At 38.4% G+C, this 20224-nt stretch overlaps 1 protein-coding gene across 2 annotated transcripts in view; it reads left to right on the top strand.

Moving 5' to 3' along the window:
* PPP3CA (protein phosphatase 3 catalytic subunit alpha) overlaps positions 1-20224 on the top strand; it is a 186194-nt gene that overhangs the window by 136382 nt on the left and 29588 nt on the right. For both annotated transcript variants that reach the window (XM_033059998.1, XM_033059997.1), the window contains exons 4-8: positions 6876-6987; positions 8218-8363; positions 10261-10400; positions 17286-17363; positions 19179-19273. In XM_033059998.1, the coding sequence (XP_032915889.1) occupies positions 6876-6987; positions 8218-8363; positions 10261-10400; positions 17286-17363; positions 19179-19273 (571 nt within the window). The remainder of the gene's footprint in view (positions 1-6875; positions 6988-8217; positions 8364-10260; positions 10401-17285; positions 17364-19178; positions 19274-20224) is intronic.

Here is a 20224-nt window from a genome sequence, read left to right as displayed (position 1 = left end):
CCCTAGCCTCAGTTCATATTTCTACCATGCAAGTCACATACTGATCTTTCTTTCATCCATATGCTGGCTCCCATTTCTGCTATGGAGACAGGAGTCTATTGCAATTCTGAGGTCTTTCCAAAAGAATTAAGTAACTGGTCCATGGTACTAATCATGAGTAATACAAGCTTTAAAAAAAACTTCCCCTTGATTGCTATGTGATCTCTAGTGTAAAAGTGACACCATTGAGCTTAGACTGAGCTGAGTTCTGATGGTGGGCGAGATAATCCTTCTCTGTGGGCTGCAAAGCATTTGGGATTCTTTTGGATGAAAAGTACTACATAATGCAAACTATTATCATTAAGAACAGAGAAAGAAATTGCATAAGGTAGGTGGAAAGCATTTGATAATTCAGAGAGAAAAAGAGAAAAGTATTTGTATAAGGCACTCAGCAGAAATGTCAGTCCTTGCCCTCTGGAGCTTTTGATCCAAGGGCTCAATTCCTAATGTGCATGCTCCATTTTTACTGGAGTTAGCTTCACTGCTTCAAGAGTGGGGGCTTGTTTTGTGTCTTTTATAGTAGTTCTAAGAAACAAGTCAAAGGATGAGAGAGTGATAGAGAAGTTACAGCCGGTAAAATTAAAAATTGTCATGTTGTAGGTAGAATGAGATGAGGTTTCTTGGCACAGATAGAATCTTCATTCCATATCTGTGTTCTCTTCTCCATTTGACCTTTTCGCAGAGTCTAGGCGTTTCTTCACTTAAAATTACAAATTTCTGCAATTTAATATAGTGCATTTGTTTCCTTGGCTATATAACTGATAACCTTTCCCTCTTGTGCTTATGCACCGTTCCAGGAGTTTCAGTCCTGAGTAGAAGAGGAAAAACCAAGAAGTTTTTCACTTTCAAATAAGTTTTATGGTCATGGAGAGTAGACACCCAAATGATCAAAACAGAGGGCTATTTTTGAATCTAAAGAATAGTTAGAGCCTAAATGGTTCTGCAGAAATAGGTTGTAAGGGAGAATGACTAATCTCTCTACCTGAGTCTGAAAACTCTTTTTTGAAAAGCAGACAAACGCTGTGCAGTGTAGGGAGGAGTGTACATACAGACTGTTTTTCATCACAGTCTTTGGAAAATCACAGAGTAAAAACCTACTATAATGCAATAATAGCAATAATATCTAAACCAACTGTTGGAATTATTTTCTTGCTCAATTCCATATAACAGCATGTCACTTGACCATCATAAGGTACATAAGTGATCATTTTTGGCAGAGAAAGGAGTTAAAATATGGAGACTCAAACCAGTGTTCAAAACTAAGAAAACTGGAGTTCTGTTTTAAGGTTCAGAACATGCATACATTGCTCTTCCTGAATGCACAGACTGAAATTACAGAAGGTGAAACTGGTTTTGTGGTATTTCCAGTAAGAACAAAGTGAGGTGTTTGGAGTGAGTCTGGAATTTGACCACTAGACCTTAATTTAAAAAAGCATCTGGCACTTGAGGTGCTTCTGAACTCAGTGAACTGAAATTAAGTGGTCTCTCCCAAGAAAAGAATTGCGCATAAATAAATTTGTTAGTAAATGGTGGATGAAGTTAATGCTGGTGAAGTTGTGTGTTTATTATCTCTCAAGTCTCTGTGAACTTTTGAGGACTTTATTGGAAGAATAAATACATTTCAGCATCCTCTCTTAGTGTAGTGTGTTAATGTTTTCCAATAAACAACTTGATTTAAAATAATTTGGGCTGGTCAGGAATACTTCACCAGTGAAGTCAATAGTTTTTTCAGTTCTCTTAGAGCAAAGAAAATCCTAGGACTTTAATTATGCTAAATTTATTTGCCCTTTTCTTCTGTAGAGCAGCAGTAATATCTTTCTTCATAGAAACAGTTTGCATCTTATGAGAGCTCATTTTTGTATGGCAGTGCTCCTCAGAGCTGTGACTATTCAGAAACTTAGCAAATTCAGTTTATTTTTATATATATTAGATTCCCAGACTGGAACATCTGTTTGTGTCAGGGCCATCCTTGCAGCTTGAGTGGTCCTGTGCCAGCTGTTCCCAGTGTGAGTCCTCAGCATGCCAAGAACCCCTTTTGGCTACAGGGGGAGAACATGTGATGGCACCATTTCCCCTGCACTGATGCCATCTCTCTGTGGGACCCATCTTCTCAGATAACAGCTGTGTGGCCTAGACACAAGGTCCCAAAAAGGAGAGTTAGGAGCCATCACGTGAATACCTGTTTAGAAAGTACTAGCTATAAGAATTAGAGGGACATATACAAAATGAATTTTCTAGTCACTTTTTGGTTGAAAAAGAGGTACTTCTTTTTGGATATTTTCTATCTTTTCAGATATTATTTTTAAAGGCTGAAATGGGAGTAATGTGGTCTAAACAACAGCAAACAGTATATTGCAATTTTGCTGAAATCCTACTTGTAGTGAAGACAATTTTTCTATACTTGTCATAGTGTTCAGAATTTTCTTTGTGCTCAAGGGATAGTAGTTCAGAAGTGGCAGTAAGTTGAATCTCATGTGAGTATTCTGGTTACAGCCGCAATATATCTTTATTTGTCTCTGAAATCATGCCATATTAGTCATCCCAGTAGCATGAATGCAGCTATGTGTGTAAAAAGGTACAGTAATTTCATGACTATAAGGCTCATCCTTTTGACTAAAATTTTTCCCCGAACCCGGAAGTGCGCCTTATAGTCCGGTGCGCCTTATCTGATGGACAAAGTTCAGAAATTTGCCTACCCAGAAGTGAGAGCTGCGAGCTGCGGGGGAAGCCGGCAGGACTGCAGCTGCCAGGTGGAGGTGGGGCAGAGTGGCGGCGGGCACGTCCTGGCCCCGTGCAGGCAGGACAGGCCTTCCACAGGCATAGCCCAGCCCCCGTGCAGGCGGAGCGGCCCCTCTACAGGTACACCCTGGCCCCATGGAGGGGGCACGGAGGGGCAGCGGGCATGCCTCGGCCCCGGTGAGGCGGCACAGAGCGGCGGTGGGCATGCCCCGGCCCCGCCAGGTACAGGCGGACCTGGGGGCCCGCGGCACCGCCCCTGCCGGGTACAGGCAGGCCCGGGGGCCAATGGCTGCCGGGTTGAGGTGGGGCCTCGGCCAGCAACTGTGTGGGAGGAGCTGGGGGCGGATCCTCGCTACAAAAAAAACCGTGCGCCCTATAGTCCAGTGTGGCTTATATGATCTACAAAGTTGCGAATTTTGCCGACTCCCCGGGGGTGTGCCTTATAGTCTGGTGCACCTTATGGTCATGAAATTACTGTACATGGTTTCCATTGGGATAGTTACTCCATTTTAGGAAGCTGTATCTGGACTAGATATTGAGATGGTATCATTATTTCAGTGCACTTGAAGTAATGCAATTTTTGTATTTCGTTGGGGTGTGTGTAAGAGGGTGTGGGAGCTATGCCAGTTCTGCAGGTCACAGGGCATCACTAGAGACCTTAGCAAATTATCCTTTTGAGTATGAATTACCTCACACACTTGCACTTTATTCCATCTGCTGGAGGAGTGCCCAGTGCTGTCAGTCATTTGGAGGGGGAGTTCATCTTGTGTGGCCCATGCAAAGCCACACAACTGGCAGTGAGCTGCATCTCTCTCTTCCTGGCACTACGAGTGCTGGAGCACCCAGAAGTGACCACTGTGATGCTGTGGTAGTACTCAAGTGGCCATGGTGATGATTTTTCAAGGCTCTTTGTTTTAATTACATAACTTGAAACTCACAGAAGAGCTGTGGGGTCTTTGGTTTTCCTTTCCAGCATAGGCTGAGATGTGGAATTGCGCAAATGCTCAAATTCAGCATGCATCAGTGGAGTTAAATCCCAAGTCTGTTTTGAGAATGTGGGCCTTTGGCTTACACAGTGCTTAATTGCACAGACCTTTTCTTTCCTGAAGCTGAGCTGCCAGAACCTCAGCAGGAAGACAGCTTGACTATGGGAGCTGAGAGGTGGACACATTACCTCTTTATTACAAACTCATCTGCTATTTCAACAGATGAAAGACACTAAACAAGTAAAAAGGTCCTCAGTTAAGAATTGTAACTTCTTATTTTTTAATTTTTTTTTTGATAGGTTGAAATGAAACAGACAAAAATACCATACAGATGTCTAGATTGCAAGGTCCTCACTGTACATTTTGCATAGAGTTACAACACAGCTGATGTTTAGTATGTTCTTAATTAAAAAGTTGAAGGAAGAAAAGTATTTTAAAATTTTACAACAGGGGAAGCAGTATTAAGAAATACTTGAAGACTTTAAACTCACATTTTCAACAAGGGCAAGTTATCATAAGTCTTTTGACTTCAGTAAGAATTAAGATATGCGAAGCACAGGTAGGGAAAAATCAAAACCAGAACGTTTGCTCATGATATGTTGTTTGGACATAAGGTTTTGGTATGTAATTGACTGAGTTGAAAAGCTGTGAAATTCATTGCCCTCATATTTCCTCTTTAGTTTGCATGGAAAAAAAAAATCTTCTAATTAGTTCTTATTTGCTATTATAACATTACTTCACTGTACTACTGAAAAGGGAGAAAGTTAAAGGAATCACCTAAACAAAATAAACCTTTGATATAGTACTGCTGAAAGCAACACAAAACGTGAATGGTGGGCTTATACATTGCATGAATAGTAACAAAGAAATAGAACTTTCTGGACTGTATTGATTCTCTGTTATCTTCTGTCTAGTTCTCATGAGTACTTCAAAGGAAGCATAGAAAAAAAAAGTAAAAATAAATCTATGATAAGCAAATACAGACCGATCAACCTGTAAACAAATATCTAATGCCACAAAATTGAAGTTCATCTCTCCTTATTTTTCCTGCTTTCCAGATCTGGGCAATATTTTAAAAATTGAGCGCTTGTTTTAATCTTGCCAGAGCTTTAGGAAAATGGAAAACTTAGTTATGGGGGCAATTTAAACCAATTTACATTTTTTTAATATGCCATTTCATCTAATCACTAACTGTGCTTTTCTAAAGGTGTTTGGCAGGATTAGAAGCTCTGAGGTAACTTGGATATGACTTTAAAAGCTGGAGCTTTTCTGGCGTGGATGGGATGTCAGTTTAAACTTCTTGTCTCACAATATTTACATCAATTTTTTGCATGAGTCAGTTTAAAGTGGAAGATTCTGGAAATTCTTGGAGGAATGAACAAGTCATCATCAAAGAGAGAGAGACTTGCTCTGGTGGTGTGAACAAGTTCAGGTTTCTTGCCCCATTGGAGTGAAACCCTCAAAACCGAGTCTGCTGGAGTTTACACAGAGACAGAAGACTTTCTCCAGGCACACCCTATGTGGTTGTTCTGGGCCACAACAGATTATTCCTGTGACTTAACTCCTTAATTCTGTGCTGGATTACGTTAGCATGGTTTCCCTGGCATTCTGACATCTCTTCTCTCTTCCCCCAGTGGCAACAGTGCCAGGGAGGCAGAAGAATTGGCTTGAGCTGGGAGGCCTTGCGTGTGTTTCCAATGCGGAGAATTAGTGGTACAATTCCTCAAGTATACAGCCTGTATTTTTGCTGTTCTCCTCCGTCTGTAGACCCTCTGAGTAGAAGAACAGAAATTACAGATGAAAAACAGAGCATTGAGATGTTTTTACATGCAATAAATTCGAGGCAATGAGCAGTAGTATAAAATTCCTGCTACTGTGTGATTATCTAGGGACAGTGTGAGCGCAAACATTAAAATGTTGAATCCCTTCTTCTTTTCCTTTTTTTCTTATAAATTGACTGTATAACAAACAAGGGAGCTGAAATCTACATGTTGAGATGATAAAAGTTATTCAGCTGTTTTTCAAGACACTCTGAATTGTAGAAGGGAATTCACACTGTAATGTAGAGGCATTACATTAAAAGCAGTGCTGTTCTGAAACCATAGAGTATATTCTGAATTTCCAATCTATTAATTATTAAGTTAAAGGATTTTTTTTTCCCAGTGGAACAAAGGAGATTGTTAGGAAGTAGTTGTAAATGAAGTGGGGTTCTTTGAGACATTTTGTTTGTTGTGCAGCATTTCTGCATTTCATGGTTATATAAGCAAGGAAAGGTCGGAGGAAAAACCGTTCAGACACTTTTTTTAGCTTGCTAGTTTTTGAGAGGACATTGTGGTCTGTACAAGGTCCTTGCAGGCAGTGGGTCACCTCATGGGATGAGTGGGTCTTACTTCCATCAACTTTCTTGTGAGTTAGTTTTCAAAACAAATATTTTTAATTGGGTGGTTTAGAGAGGTCTGAGCAGAGCTTAGCCTCTCCAAGTCTTTTTGTTTTGTTTTTTTATCTTTAGAAACATGTCTAGAAGAAATGTCATCTCAAATGGAAATCTTTAGGAAAGAGAAAAGGCATTATAAAAGCTTTGTAGTAACTTCATTTAATGCAAGAACCTTGCGGATCTTTTTACCCCAGTTGTATGTAGGGAACAATGTTAAGTGAAAATTTAATAATTTTCATGTAAAAACTGTGTAATTCTGAACGCTGTTTCCTGATGTGTGAGTTAAATTTCTGATGCAAATTTTCCTTAAGCCAGGAAATGCAAGTCTCCCAGTGAAATTATCTCCACAGAAGGTTTCTGCCCAATGTTCCAGGTGGTGGGTGTGCACTTCATTCTAGAGATGCACAGCAATTTCTGTGTGAGAGCTGGAGCTGCTGGAGACAGCACACGGCTGACGAGGGAGGTGCCACTCAGCAAGAAGTGTAAAACTCTATCAGAATATACCCACAGGAGTTTCAACCAGTCCAGGCTGAAATGTTTGCAGGGAATGTTAATCAGTTGAAAATAAATGCTTTGCACTGATTACTTTTTCGGCTAGTTTTTTGTGATGGAGGGGAATGTAAACTGTTCAGTCATTAATTAACAATTCTATTTTTCTTTCTTGTTCTGATTCGCAGTGTGTGCTGTACTTGTGGGCCTTGAAAATCCTTTACCCTAAAACACTGTTTTTACTTCGTGGGAACCATGAATGTAGACATTTAACAGAGTATTTCACATTTAAGCAAGAATGTAAGTCTATCTTACTTTTCTCCTCTTAACTCTTTTTCAGCAACTTAGCTTGTTATTTTGCAAATATTTGCTATCAATTATTTGATCACTATTAGTAAATTTTCACGTACTTTTCATGTTAACCACCATTAATTTTAAATTGTAATCCCTGCTCCCTGAGAGGGCAGTCACCTCTCAGTGGTGTGGAATGGAAGGGCTTAGACTCCCCCAGCTGGTCCCCAGCTCCAATTTGAGCTTGCCAGCCTGGTGTGGGAGCATCCTGTGGCTGCCATGGGTGCATCTGGGCCTAGATGCTCTTGGTAAACATGTACTGCTGCTGATGCTTTTTGCAGCAGCTGAGGGTTTGCTGCCTCATGCAGCAGCCTGGCAGGTAAAACCTGCTGGCACACTAGCCCTGGCACCTGTGACAGGTTCCTGACTGCTAGTTAAGAAGGGACTTATCTCACTAGGCCTCATCTCATGGAGCAGGAGAAAAATGCAAGGAATTTTTGTTTTTTCCTTTAGGTATAGCATTTTCACATTTATCCTATGTGTAGGCTTAAACTTTAGAATGTGCTCTTTTGATATTAATTCCATTCTGTATTGCAAGAAAGGATGCAGTGACACATAAAAGCTCATTAGATGTAGACCTTTACCTGCACAATGAAGCTTTTTTTTTCCTGTGACACTGTAAGATGAAATTATTGCCATAAGTCTATGTTTCCTTTTTACACTGAGGATAAAGGAAATGTTAATTGGCTCAAAGACTTCATGGTTTACTGAGTTGAATATGCATATTGGTAAATTAACATTTCAGCTTCATTGTACCGCATCGTTCATTTCATAATGGCATTTCTGTAGATAATTAATTATAAGGGACTGGTCTGAAGTTCTGACTTTTTCAAAGAGAGTATATTGAGTGATAATGATGATAACCATTCAGCAGATGTTTTAAGGCTTGCTCTATAGATTTCATACTGTTTAGAAATGGTAGACACTAGAGGTATATTCAGTTGCTTATTTACAGTATTTTAGGAAAATATATGATAAAATTTTATTAATTCCACCTCAAAACAGGAAGAATTTTTCCAGCAGTGGATTCCTGAAGATACTTTTGTATGAAGCAAAAGTTTGGGTACAGTCCTCAATACCAGATAGAATAGTGAGAGAAAAAGTTTGAGATATTAAGCATATTCCTTTTTCCTCATAAATATTGATGGTGCTTTCTGTTACCATTTTAATTTTTTAAAGGTAAAATCAAATATTCAGAGCGTGTATACGATGCCTGCATGGATGCCTTCGACTGCCTTCCCTTGGCTGCTCTAATGAACCAACAATTCCTGTGTGTACATGGTGGCTTGTCTCCGGAGATCAACACCTTAGATGACATCAGAAAAGTAAGTCTTTAAGGTATTACCTACTACCACAATGTAAGCACCATCTGACGACTCCTTGTGCCTTGTTAAGTGTTCTGTGCTTTCTTGGAGAAGATACAAAAGAGCTCTAGAAGAACTTCAAAATATATAAAGATATAGCAAAAGAGGCTCATATGATTGCAATGAATATAGTTGGTATTTTTTTAGTCAAAAACTTCATTCTCAATAAGATCCCGCTATATTTTTAATAGTTCTGCTTTTGAGTGCCCAGCAGATTGTCTAATTGAGGCTTAATAAGTTCATGCTTGTCATACTCTAATGTTCTGAGGAGTTTCTCAGAAATCTCATGGAAGTTCAGAGAACAATGTCAGACAGCTTTTTCACGTAATCTGGTGTTATTGCATGTTATCAAGGATTTAACTTTTTTATTCACATGTTTTGTAGAGCAGATCTCAATAGATGTTTCTAAGAAGAGATACTTAAACCATGCATTCTCATTGTTCCCAGAAAAAAAAAATCTTGTTTGCTATTTGAGACTCGCAAATGTGGATATATATTTCTGAGCTTTCAAATTAGTAAATGGTAATTTATACTTTGAGGTAAATTTGTAGTCTACCAAGAAACGAATATAGTTTATAAAAAGCTCCAAGTTGAGCCAGTAATTGCATGTTTTGGTTTAAAAGCAATTAGCTTAAGATATTAACTGCACTTTAAAAAATTACGGAATGCAAAATTTTGTTTCTGAGATAAAGGTTCACTATTGCAGTAAACAAAAATACTCTGCATAAAATGGCAGAGTAAAGTTGTTTAGCTCTCAGATTCTGAATCAGGTTCATTAACACTTCCCTTCCCCCTGCCCAACCCAACAGGTTTATTTATCTTTAGCAATCAGCAGAAATTGGATTTGCATATTTATGAATTTTTGTTTAATTTAAATGAATTGTAATTACATAAGCATTAATTGGAGAGGGCTGAAATAAGAAGTGTAGATATGCTGTGAATATGTCAAGATGCAAACGCAAAGGTAAAATTGTAGAGGTCCTTATTGAAACTTTCTGAGTGTTGAAAACTTACAAAACCAATTTGTTCTCTTGAAATTTTTGAGGCGAGAAGGTATCTACTAGGTGCTGAATAATTTCTTGATCTTTCTGGTCAAATCAGACTGCGAGCCTTATTCATACACCATCTTAACAGGGCTGTTCTTATATGAAAGAATTCTTGAGATAACACATGGTGTTTTTATATTAAAAGAGTTCTTGCAGGAGAATATTGATTTTTATTATTTTATTATTTTGCTCTACTTCATCTTATTTGCGGTATGATTCTATGTAATTTGAAGTTTTAAATACCCATAGTAAGACCAGAAAGAGAAGTTTTTAGCTTCTTAATTAGGGTTGAGGTTATGGGAACAACAGGAATGCCATGCCAAGATGCTGTAATGCAGAGATATTGTCTTGATATTTAGATAAATTTTTTTGTGAAAATGTACATAAATCTAAATGGGAACTTGCTTTAAAATAACTACTGTATGTTCTTGAGAAGTCCTACTTACGTAAATTGAATGCTCTAAGGTTTGAAAAATCATGAAATACAGAAATAATATATTCTCTGTTGTCCACTGGAATGCTTGCAAAAACCAGTAGAAAAGGCAAAAAAAAAGCAAACAAAAATTCATGTAGAATGGCAATCCAATGTGTCTCTTAATTATCAGTTACATCTGTTCCTTCTATGCCCTGTAAATGTTTGCAAGGAATGTTTTGCTCTTACTCCATCTCCATTGCTTTAAAGCTGAAGAGCAGATTGCTATGAGTCTCTTGTTCACCTGCTCATGGATTGAAAAACAGTAATTTTGTTTCACTATTTCTGTGGTACATAGTTGAAAGAAGTTAGTATTTGTTTGTCTCTTATTTTTTCTTAGTTAGATCGATTCAAGGAACCACCTGCATATGGACCTATGTGTGACATCCTGTGGTCAGACCCGTTGGAGGACTTTGGAAACGAGAAGACTCAGGAACACTTTACTCACAATACAGTCAGGGGGTGCTCGTATTTCTACAGGTGATTATTACTACTTTCAATAGACTTCTGTTGGTGAACTGGTTCTGGTTTTGCAGTATTGATGTTTGCTTGAACTTTGTGGCACTGCTTAGGTAATTAGGCCTTTTTCTCTGTAGACTACCCTTGTTTTCAGAATAATTCATGTTTGCTTTTTTTGAATCTCTTCTGTTATGCCACATTGGGGAATCTCTACATCACTTAATTTTATTCACTGATACCTGTGTATTTTGCTTATTTCTGTTCTTGAAAGTTACAGAATTAATGTGTCACTATTAAAAAGGGGTACATAACTACATTTCTAGTTTGAAAATTAAAACTTCCTTTCCAAGGAAAGGTGCTAACATTGGAAAACTGATTACTTATTGTTCTGCAGGGTAAATAAAAATTATGAATTTCCCCCACAGAGGCACTTTTTTTCTCTGTTTGATTAAGCTTTTTTTTTTGTTGGAGGGGCAATAATTCTTAAGAAATTCAGTATTTGAAGAGCATTTGTTAAATGGGACTTAGTAATATCTGAAATGTGGACAATTGCCTGTAACATTCTTAGAGAAACATCTATGTACCTTCCTGTTCCTGTGACAGTGTGGGGATTTTAAGGAATTTGGGCTTTTTTTTTTTATTATGGTAGTTAAGAACAGCATGCAAGACACCAGAATAGCAAAAGTAGCAGGGGAGGAGGTTAAATGGTAAAATGAGCAATGTATTCAGGGAAATATCAATTAAAAAATCCGTTTTTGTTCAGGAGAATTGTGAAGATGCTATTGAAATGTTAAGAGGTTGTTGAACTTTTTGAAGTGAAGCAGTTCTGCTTCAGCCCATGCTAGTTAACACACAAATCTAAGTTTGCTCAACAAACCGAGAAGGGAGGAATCCAGCTCTTTCACTTGCGTTAGAAAATCTCACCTTGAACCCTGACTGTAGCTGTTTAGTAACATATCAAAAGGAAATCAATGGCTTCCACCAGCAACCAGGTGACAGAGCTGCTGGAATCAACCTCCTTGTTGGTAACATTGTCAGGAAGGTAGCAGATGGTTTGATGTTCAGAAATGAGATTTTCTACTCCCTTCTTGGAGCCGTAGTTGCTGCAGCCTGGGGCCAGCTAAAGGCAGAGCAGTTTGCTCTGCAGCCTGTGCTGCTAGCACCTGCTTCTGGTGGGGAATTCTGGCCATGCTGGGGTCCATGATGTCTGCAAAGTGCTCAGTAGATGTGTTTGGGCTTATCATGAAAGGGATGGCAAACTGCTGCAAACAATTGATCAGTGCAGAAATGGGCTGTGGCTGAGGGGTAAAATCATTGCTCATCCTCTCAGCAGCAGCAAATGCTGGAGTGTACCTGAGACTCCCAGGCACTGCACACCTGGGGAGTAATAGTGATTTCCCCTCATGAACAGCCTGGCAGACGTGGCTTGTGCTCAAATACAGAGCTGCTTATATACTGGAAAAACTTCTAGATTTTAGGTTGGGATTTTTTTTAAAGGTCTGCTCCATACAATTGCCATAAAATTTCTGTATTTTATATATCAGTTTCCTCCAGAAAATGTATCAGACTTAGTCTGCGTCCTGATACAAATTCAGAAAAGTGCATGTTTCAGGAGAAGAGGAAATATTCAGAAGACATCTAATTATCCAGTCGTGTGAGGGTCATATAACTGCTTAATGATTCAGACAGAAGGCTAGTGTGGAATCATGTTATGAGATTATATAAAGGCAAGCATTCCTTTTTAAAGAAGTACCTAGTTGCCCTAGAAGATGACTAATTGCTTGCCTAATGATAATAACTGGTAAAAAAGGTATCCATCAGTGTGGAATGTCTAATTTTTCTTACCTCTTCTAGTTACTTCCTGAGTAAAGGAAGAAATTTCCCTAAACAGGCAGCTTGGCTTATAAAGGAAGGACTGAATTACTCAGTCCTGCTTCAAGAACGCCTGTTAATAGAATGATTGCGTTAATTCTTCACTGAATGAAATTTCTTAAGTTTCTTGGTCATTTCCGAATGGGAAGTTAAAAGATAGCAATGAAGATTCTGGATGAAGGTCAGGAAGATTTCAGTCATGCCTGCGAATCAGTGAAAGGATTTCTAGACAATTAAGATCTCCTAATCAATTGCAGGAAATACCTGTAATAAATAAATTTTATTTATCTGAGATGGTCATTGTAATGTACAAGTTGCAAGTTACAGTAATTTCATTATTATAAGCCACACCATTTTGACTAAAATTTTGCTCCCAAACCAGAAGTGCGGCTTACATTCAGGAGCGGCTTATATATGAACAAATTTTGGAAATTTCCCAACCCAGAAGTCCGAGACAGCAGCAGCCCCAAGCCAAGGCAGAGCCCGCCCGGCCCCGGGGGGCACGGTGGCGGCACCAGCCGGGGACACCCCTCTCCCTCCTTCCGACGGTACTGACCAGGCAAGCCCCTCTCCCTCCTCCTGGCAGCACCGGCCGGCACGCCGCTCCCCTGCCTCCCGGCGGCAGCAGTGAGCAGGGCTGGGGCCGCTCGCTCCCTGGTGGCCACCCCAAGCTGGGCCAAACCAGTAAACCCCGTGATCATGCAATTCTGTTACTAATTGGCAACTTTATGAAAGTTGCACAGGGATCCTCGTTGCGAACAAAAGTGCAGCTTACAATCCGGTGCGGCTTATATATGGAGGAAAAACGAAACGTTGCTGACACCCCGAAGTGCGGCTTATAATCGGTGTGGCTTGTAATCATGAAATTACTGTACTTTGCTCTGACTTAAAGTTATTTTCTAATACAAAAATGCTGTGAGGAAAATAACAGTTATGGGGCTTTGTAACTCTGCATGCACTGTGTTAACGGGACCTTCCATCTCAGAAGTGCATGTAATCCTCTGCATTCACCCAAGACCCATTTGTGAAATGTTGGGCCATTTATATGAGAAGGTATGAAGACTGTAGCTTACAGTAGTCTGACAAGCTTCTCACTGCATTTCTTGCGTGATCACTCTCATACAGCCTATTGAATTTCAAACTGATCCAGTATTTCTTCAAGAAATATCCTTTTATATGAGTTCTTGAAAGTGCTGTGGCTAGTCGTAAAATATCAGATCTTGAAACCATAGGCATAATGTTATTTAGACATGTAAAAAATAACCTGATTTTCAGAAGTGCTGAGAGTCAACAATTAATGCACACCTTTAGCATATAACAGCATTTTGTACTATGGATTGTCAAAATAGCACAATGCCAAAGTGAAAAGTAAACTGTGGAATCATAAGAAATTCATGAAAATATATTGAAGTTTCTCTACTTTAAATAGAACAAAAAGTAATAGGGATGTGATTTCATTTTCCCTATCTGAAGTTTAAAATTGCATGTCCTTTGTAGTCATGGTCATATTTGATGCAATTTTGTGAAAAAGTAGAAATGATTAATGTTTTATTATGAGTTAAGCTTTTCTTTCATCCATACCTAAAATTATGTTGTGTTCAGAGTCTATTATAAACAAGAGGAAATTAATTTGTCCCAGAGTGGTATGAGACCCACAGGCACAGTTTTTCAGCTGATCCAGCCAGTAAAGAAGTTTTCCTGTTTACAAGATTCTCTAGTTCTTGCCTTGAATTTTTGTGGCAAATTTATTTGCACTAAGCAATTTATACTGATCTTGCCAATGACCCTCTGCACTTCTTTCATAAGTTACTGCTACAGTAACTCTCAGGCATTTTTATAAGAAACATGTTGGACACCAGGAAGAACTTCTTCACTGTAGGGATGGTTAGGCATTGGAATGACTGCCCAGGGAAGTGGTGGAGTCACTCTCCCTGGAGGTGTTCAAGAAACATGTGCCTTGGATAGCAGTGCAATGGTTGAGTCTTACACATACTCTGGGGTAGAGTAACAATTTTGGCCCTACACGCACATGATTTTAGTGGTGCGCTTAATGTGCAAGTTTGTCAATATGTGAAGATTCAAGGAAAGTCTGCTGAAAACTTTTGAAGACTGTAGTGTGTTTGAGCTCAGGGTGGGAGGCACAGTTGTATGATTTTTTTCTATATTCTTTTTTTTTTTAATTATAGCATTTTAAACAAATTCTTTTGCACCCTTTTCTACTCTTTCTCCCAGGCCAGAAGCTTTTTCTGCCTTCACATTGTCTGCCCAGATGTACTGGTAGAATTGCCTGTGTGCTCCATCAGGCCTGGGAAAGCATCCAGTTTTAAAAGAATGACTCTGCAAAAAAGATGTGTTTATTTGTTCTAATGCAATTCCCTGATCCACTTTCCAGTGCAGTTCTGCAGACAGCACAGCTAACAGCAAGCAAAAGCTGGTGGAAAGGGATGTTCTGAGAGTTGCTTAGGTCAGCACAGGAAAAAAGCATTTGTCTTTGGAGACTCAAGTGTGAGGCCAATGGATTTTGTAGGAAACCTATTTTATGTGTGCGTGTAATGTTACAGAAGCTTTTGGACTACATTTGAATGTTCTCTTTTGAAAGAAATGCTTATACCTCTCTTTTAATGGCATGATGAGGGATATGAAAAAAACTTATGTTAATTCCATCTACTTTTTCCAGTTATTGGTGGAAAAACAATTTGAAAACATTTGCCATTTTGGTTCATGTTAGCAAAGAATTGCTTCTCTTTTAAAACTGCCCAGAAGTAGTCAGTGATCCTGCAAAAGAGACTTCAGAACTAGTAAACTATGTTAATGAGGCATGTTAATGGAAGAAGATGCCCAAGTAGGGAATGTAACAGTCACCTACTCCATGGGGAATAACATCTCTCTAGCTTAGCAGAGCGGTGTTTTGTTTTCTCTGTGAATCACCGCTCCTCTGTGATTCAGCATGACACATGAAGGCAGGAGGCTGGGTCGCTCTGGAAAAGCCTGTTGCGTGGGGGACTTCTGTTTGTTTGTTTTCCCTCTTGGCCAACTGCTTTATTTCTGGCTCATCTGAATTACAGTCTGGGCTCTGCAAAGCAGGGCAAGGAGGAGAGTGTTTCTGGAAGGGTAGCGCTCTGAAAATCTAGTAAGGAATTTGATTGCAAGTCAGTCTTTATAATAAAAAACATTAGAAAAAAGTTTTGCAAGCAGACGTAATTTCTATAAAAGTTTTTTTCTGGTAACTTTTGCCGTAATGTCTGTTTTGTTGGCTCTTTGAAGGACTTTTTATTTTACCTGCTTTTTAGGACATGTATTTTTGTGTTGAGGAATATTGTTTAATCTAAAGAAACGGATACTAAGGAAATGCTGGATAGTATATGTAATAGCTGCAAATGATGGAAAGTTTGCTTCTCCCCAGCCCCTGCTTCAACAGGAAGCTCAAGAAAAATGCTTGCAAACTGCTTTATTTTTTTTCAAAATAAAATATCCAGATAGACTGCTCATGGGTTGTGGTGGTCTGGGTAATAGGGCAACTGGCACACTGAAGGGCTCATGCTATTCACTTTTTTTGTAAATTTGCATGGAACACTGTGTGACTTCTCTGCCTTTATAGATATGGACCCTGTAGAATCAGCCAAATTCTGCTAGCAGAACTCTTATTTTCCAGAGATTTATGAAGAACAAGATAATTAAGCAATAAAAATCCCCACCACTTTTGTACTTGAAATGGAAAGAAGAACCTATCATATTAGGAGCATTTTTTACCACTTCATTATATCTTCTTTGAAAGTAGTACTTAACACTGGATGAAGAGAATACTATGGAGGAAAAAAAGTGATAGCCTAGACATTTTGAGCAGCTGCACTGATAATGAACATAATCAACTGTCTATCAGATTTTCGTGATAGACCCCAGTTTTCAGAAGTTAATGTAAAAATTTCTAAACAAAATGTACCATAAGTCTACATTTAGTCACAATTAATTATGAAAAAAAATGTATGCAAATCAGTTCTCATTTGCTAGTGGTTTGAATGGCAGCCTGTCAGCATTTGAGATCATTGCAGTTGCCAAAACGATACCCCACATAATTTGGGAATTGAAATTGTTTTTTAATGGCAATCTTTTTAGACAATTCCAAATACCAGCCGTGCATCTGAGAATATTGTTAGGTTACTCAAGTCCAGAAACAGCAATATAGCATTCCATTGGTTTATAGCTTCTATCTACAAATGACATTTCAGCTTCAAAACACCCAGGAAAATTTTGGAAGCCAGTAGTATAATTTCTCTTGGATAAATTAAAGGAAGATGATGCATTAGATTGGGGGCATGGGCTGTGTAAGTTTTCATCTTTTTCATGCATGAAATTAGAAACTGATGGAGCTGTTAACTGATTGCAAGTGGGCTCTTAAGGTGGTCCATGAAATCATGCCTGGGACAGTAGTTTTTCGTATAATGCATAGTTGAGATTTTTTTTTTTTCGTATCATGCTCAGTATGTTTAGCACAGATGTATTCAGTGAGCACATTTTTGGGGTTTCAGAAGTCTCAGAATTTTAAGTTGCCAAGGGGAAAGATAATTTGTTTATCAAGGAGATAAAGTTCAGGATTGATTTGTCTTTCTTCTTTCTGTGTCTTTCCCTCTTGTTCCACTTAACCACCTTATTTTCTGGTGTCCACAAGCAGTGACAGCATGCAGTAGTCAGTGGGTGAATAAGCTTGTTGTGTTACAAGCAACTGTTGTATTAGATTTTGCGTTTCTGCAATACATTAAATCTTAGAATAATAAAAGAAAGTACCTTTTTTCTGACAAGCCATAGGCTGGTTGTTGTTATGTAATGAATTGCAGTTTCTAGAATTCCTTTCCAAGCAGTTATGGGGTGGGATTAAAAAAGACACTGATGGTTATGTTGTCTCTACTGAAATCTGCCTGCAGAGCAGGTGCTGATTTCATGAATGATGCATGTTTTATGATACATTTTTGAAAACTAGAGCTCTGTGTGCTGCTTCTGATAATGCCATAACAGGTGCTATTACTTTTTTTCTAACAGTTACCCTGCTGTATGTGAATTCCTACAGCACAATAACTTGTTATCCATACTCCGAGCTCATGAAGCCCAGGATGCTGGGTAAGTATGTATGGAGAGGGTGCAATAATGGCCTACCATTCCCAAAAAGAGCATAGAAAGGAAGAGCAGATAAGTGAGAATGAGCTGGAAAATAAAAGTTGCCACAACTCTCACTTTTTACTAATGCTACAAATATACACACTGGCATTACAATGTCTTTTACATTATTATTAGTGAGTTACAAGACTTAATGAATCCTTATATATACCACTTACTTATCCTTAGTGATTTTAAATTATATAAAATAACCAAATTTTTTTTATGCCAGATGATGCCAGACATGGAAAGAAAACCAAATTCATTTCAGAAAAAGGTTTGCAAATGTGCCAGAGTCTTTTGACATACTGATTGCCATGATGCCAGAGAAGTGATCACAAAGGCCAGAACTGCCTTTTAGAATCTTTTAGGACTGTCTCATCCACCTGAAACTTTTGGGCCTACTGGTTTTATACTTCATTAAAAAAAAAGAAATTGTGAAACTCAATAGGCACATACATTTTTCTGCAGAAGTATCATTAATGAACTCAAGAAGTCTAAGCCAAGTCTAAGCCATTGCATGCAAAAACAGTCGAGGTCAAGCATCAAGTGGTGTTGATGGTTCCCCATGAAACTATTGTCATTATAAAGGAAGAAATTTTTGTGCTACTGCAAAAAATTACTTTAAAAATTCCTCTTATATGAAATGCACCATACTTGTGAGATATTAATGAAGGATTGGAATCTGAATAAATAGCTTTGCATCTCATGCATAAATTATTATTATTATTGTGTTTGTTTGGCAGTAGAGACTTTACCCAACTTGAATGGCAATAAAAGATAAATTAGTGGCATTGTGGGAATAAGGTCAATATTCACTATGCATATAAAAAGCTATTCTGATTGTTTGAATTGTCATGACTTCAAAATGGTAATGCAATTAAAAGTGAGCTATTACTATGCCAGAAATACCTAGCATTAAATATGCGAGGGTAATGAAATTTCAATTTTCTTGTATTGCTTTTCAATAAAGGGTGAAAACCAAAATTTTTTGGAAGGACTGCATTGAAACTATACAACAGTTTCAGTGCAACTTCTGTGGATGTTTGGTAAATTCTTAGGTTTCTTGTAGCCAAGGGCTAAAGAGGAGTGTTTGGTGTACTTGTGTCTAAGTACTTTGGTTGATTTCTTTCCAGTTACTTGCAGGTTTGATTATTTGATTGATTGATTATTTGTTGGTCCAATAAGCCTTTTATTTTTCATGAGGCAGTAAGGTTAGGTAATGAAAACAGGCAGACATTAATAAACTGACTAATGGAGTGGGTAAAATTAGACACAGCACTGAAAGTATCAGATGCCCTGTTTCTCCTTCCCTTCTCACACCTTCCATGTCCCCTGGCCTTGCTGTTGCTTCCATGCCTGGAGAGGGCAGGCAGCAGGAGGGAAAGGTCCTGCCTCCAGAAGGGAAGTGCATGTCTTCCATGACCAAGGCACCAGCTGGTGCTTGCTTCACCCACAGTCCCACATAGGGAAAGTCTGGGAATGCTCTGAGTGCTGAGCAAATTCACAACAAAACCCACCTCTGGCTCACTGAATTTCAGACAGAGACACAACTTCCAAGCATGGGTCCCTGGCCGTGTCAAATGGTTATAATGAGAAAGTCTGCAGGGAATACTTGTTTCCTGTGGCTTTTAAATAGCTCATGTGTGTGTTGTTCAGTCTTGGCATTTGTTAGCAGCCAGAGCACTAATGTACCAGGCGATTTTTGCACTGTATGTGGTCAATGACAAATACACATTCAACACTGGGTAGTAATTGGTATCTTCTCTTTCTTCTTAGGTATCGTATGTACAGGAAAAGCCAAACAACAGGCTTCCCTTCGCTAATCACAATTTTTTCAGCACCAAACTATCTAGATGTATACAATAACAAAGGTAAGAATGTAATTCCTGTTAATGTACAGTAGACTGTACTTCTCTTTACTCGAATATGTTGGTGTCTTTTTATTCCTTTATTTATCACTTCATGCCCATTTTCTTCCTCTTTTTATTAGTTCAAGCCCATTCCACTTATATAATACAAACCTAATTAAATTCCTTACAGGCAGATGTATGCCTCTGAACATAACTGTGTATTTTAATATGCCTTAGGATATTTCTGTATTTTGACTGCACGTTATTAAGTAAATGTTACATGGGAAGCAAAACTTAAAACAGCTCTATTAACTAAGAGAAGTATATTAAGAAATGCTCTGGGTGAAATGTTTAGAGCCCAGTGTTCTTTATAATTAATTATCCGTTCCTTACTTCTTTCCAATAAAATTATTGGAGTTTGTATGTGCAAACTGTCTAGCCAGTTAAACTTTTACAGATCATGAGTGGATAAAGCATGGGATGGATGTCTGAGTTCCTTTACATTTCAGTTTTTTTAATCCTTGACCTCTGAAATGTAGCAAATTAAATATAAATAGCCAAAAAAAATGTTACTATGGAAGTAAGAGTCACTGGTCACTGTATAAAGGCTCCACTGAATGCAAGACTTCGCAGCTTCTCTGAACTTATTCTTTTATTGCATTCCCAGAAATCTCTAATGAACTGGAAAAAAATCATGTTTTTAAAAATAATGTTCTGATAAACCTGTCCTCCTATATTTTGAAATGAGCAGTATTTTTTGCTTTCTCCTAGTCCCCATAATGATAAAATTGCGTTCCTCTGTGCACAAAATAAAATGATTATTTCTCAATTACATTCTTGAAAGATGCTTCCTTGCAAAGAGATCAGTTTCTCTTGTGAAGAGATATTTTTAATCTGGATGCTTGTTTGCAGAGGAAGCTAGCAATACTTCTTTTTAAACGTGAAAAAGAAAGCTTCTTCAGGCATCATTTT

Source organism: Catharus ustulatus, chromosome 5 (assembly GCF_009819885.2).
Source record: "Catharus ustulatus isolate bCatUst1 chromosome 5, bCatUst1.pri.v2, whole genome shotgun sequence".
Taxonomy (NCBI): domain Eukaryota; kingdom Metazoa; phylum Chordata; class Aves; order Passeriformes; family Turdidae; genus Catharus; species Catharus ustulatus.
This window is presented reverse-complemented; position numbering and strand designations above follow the sequence as displayed.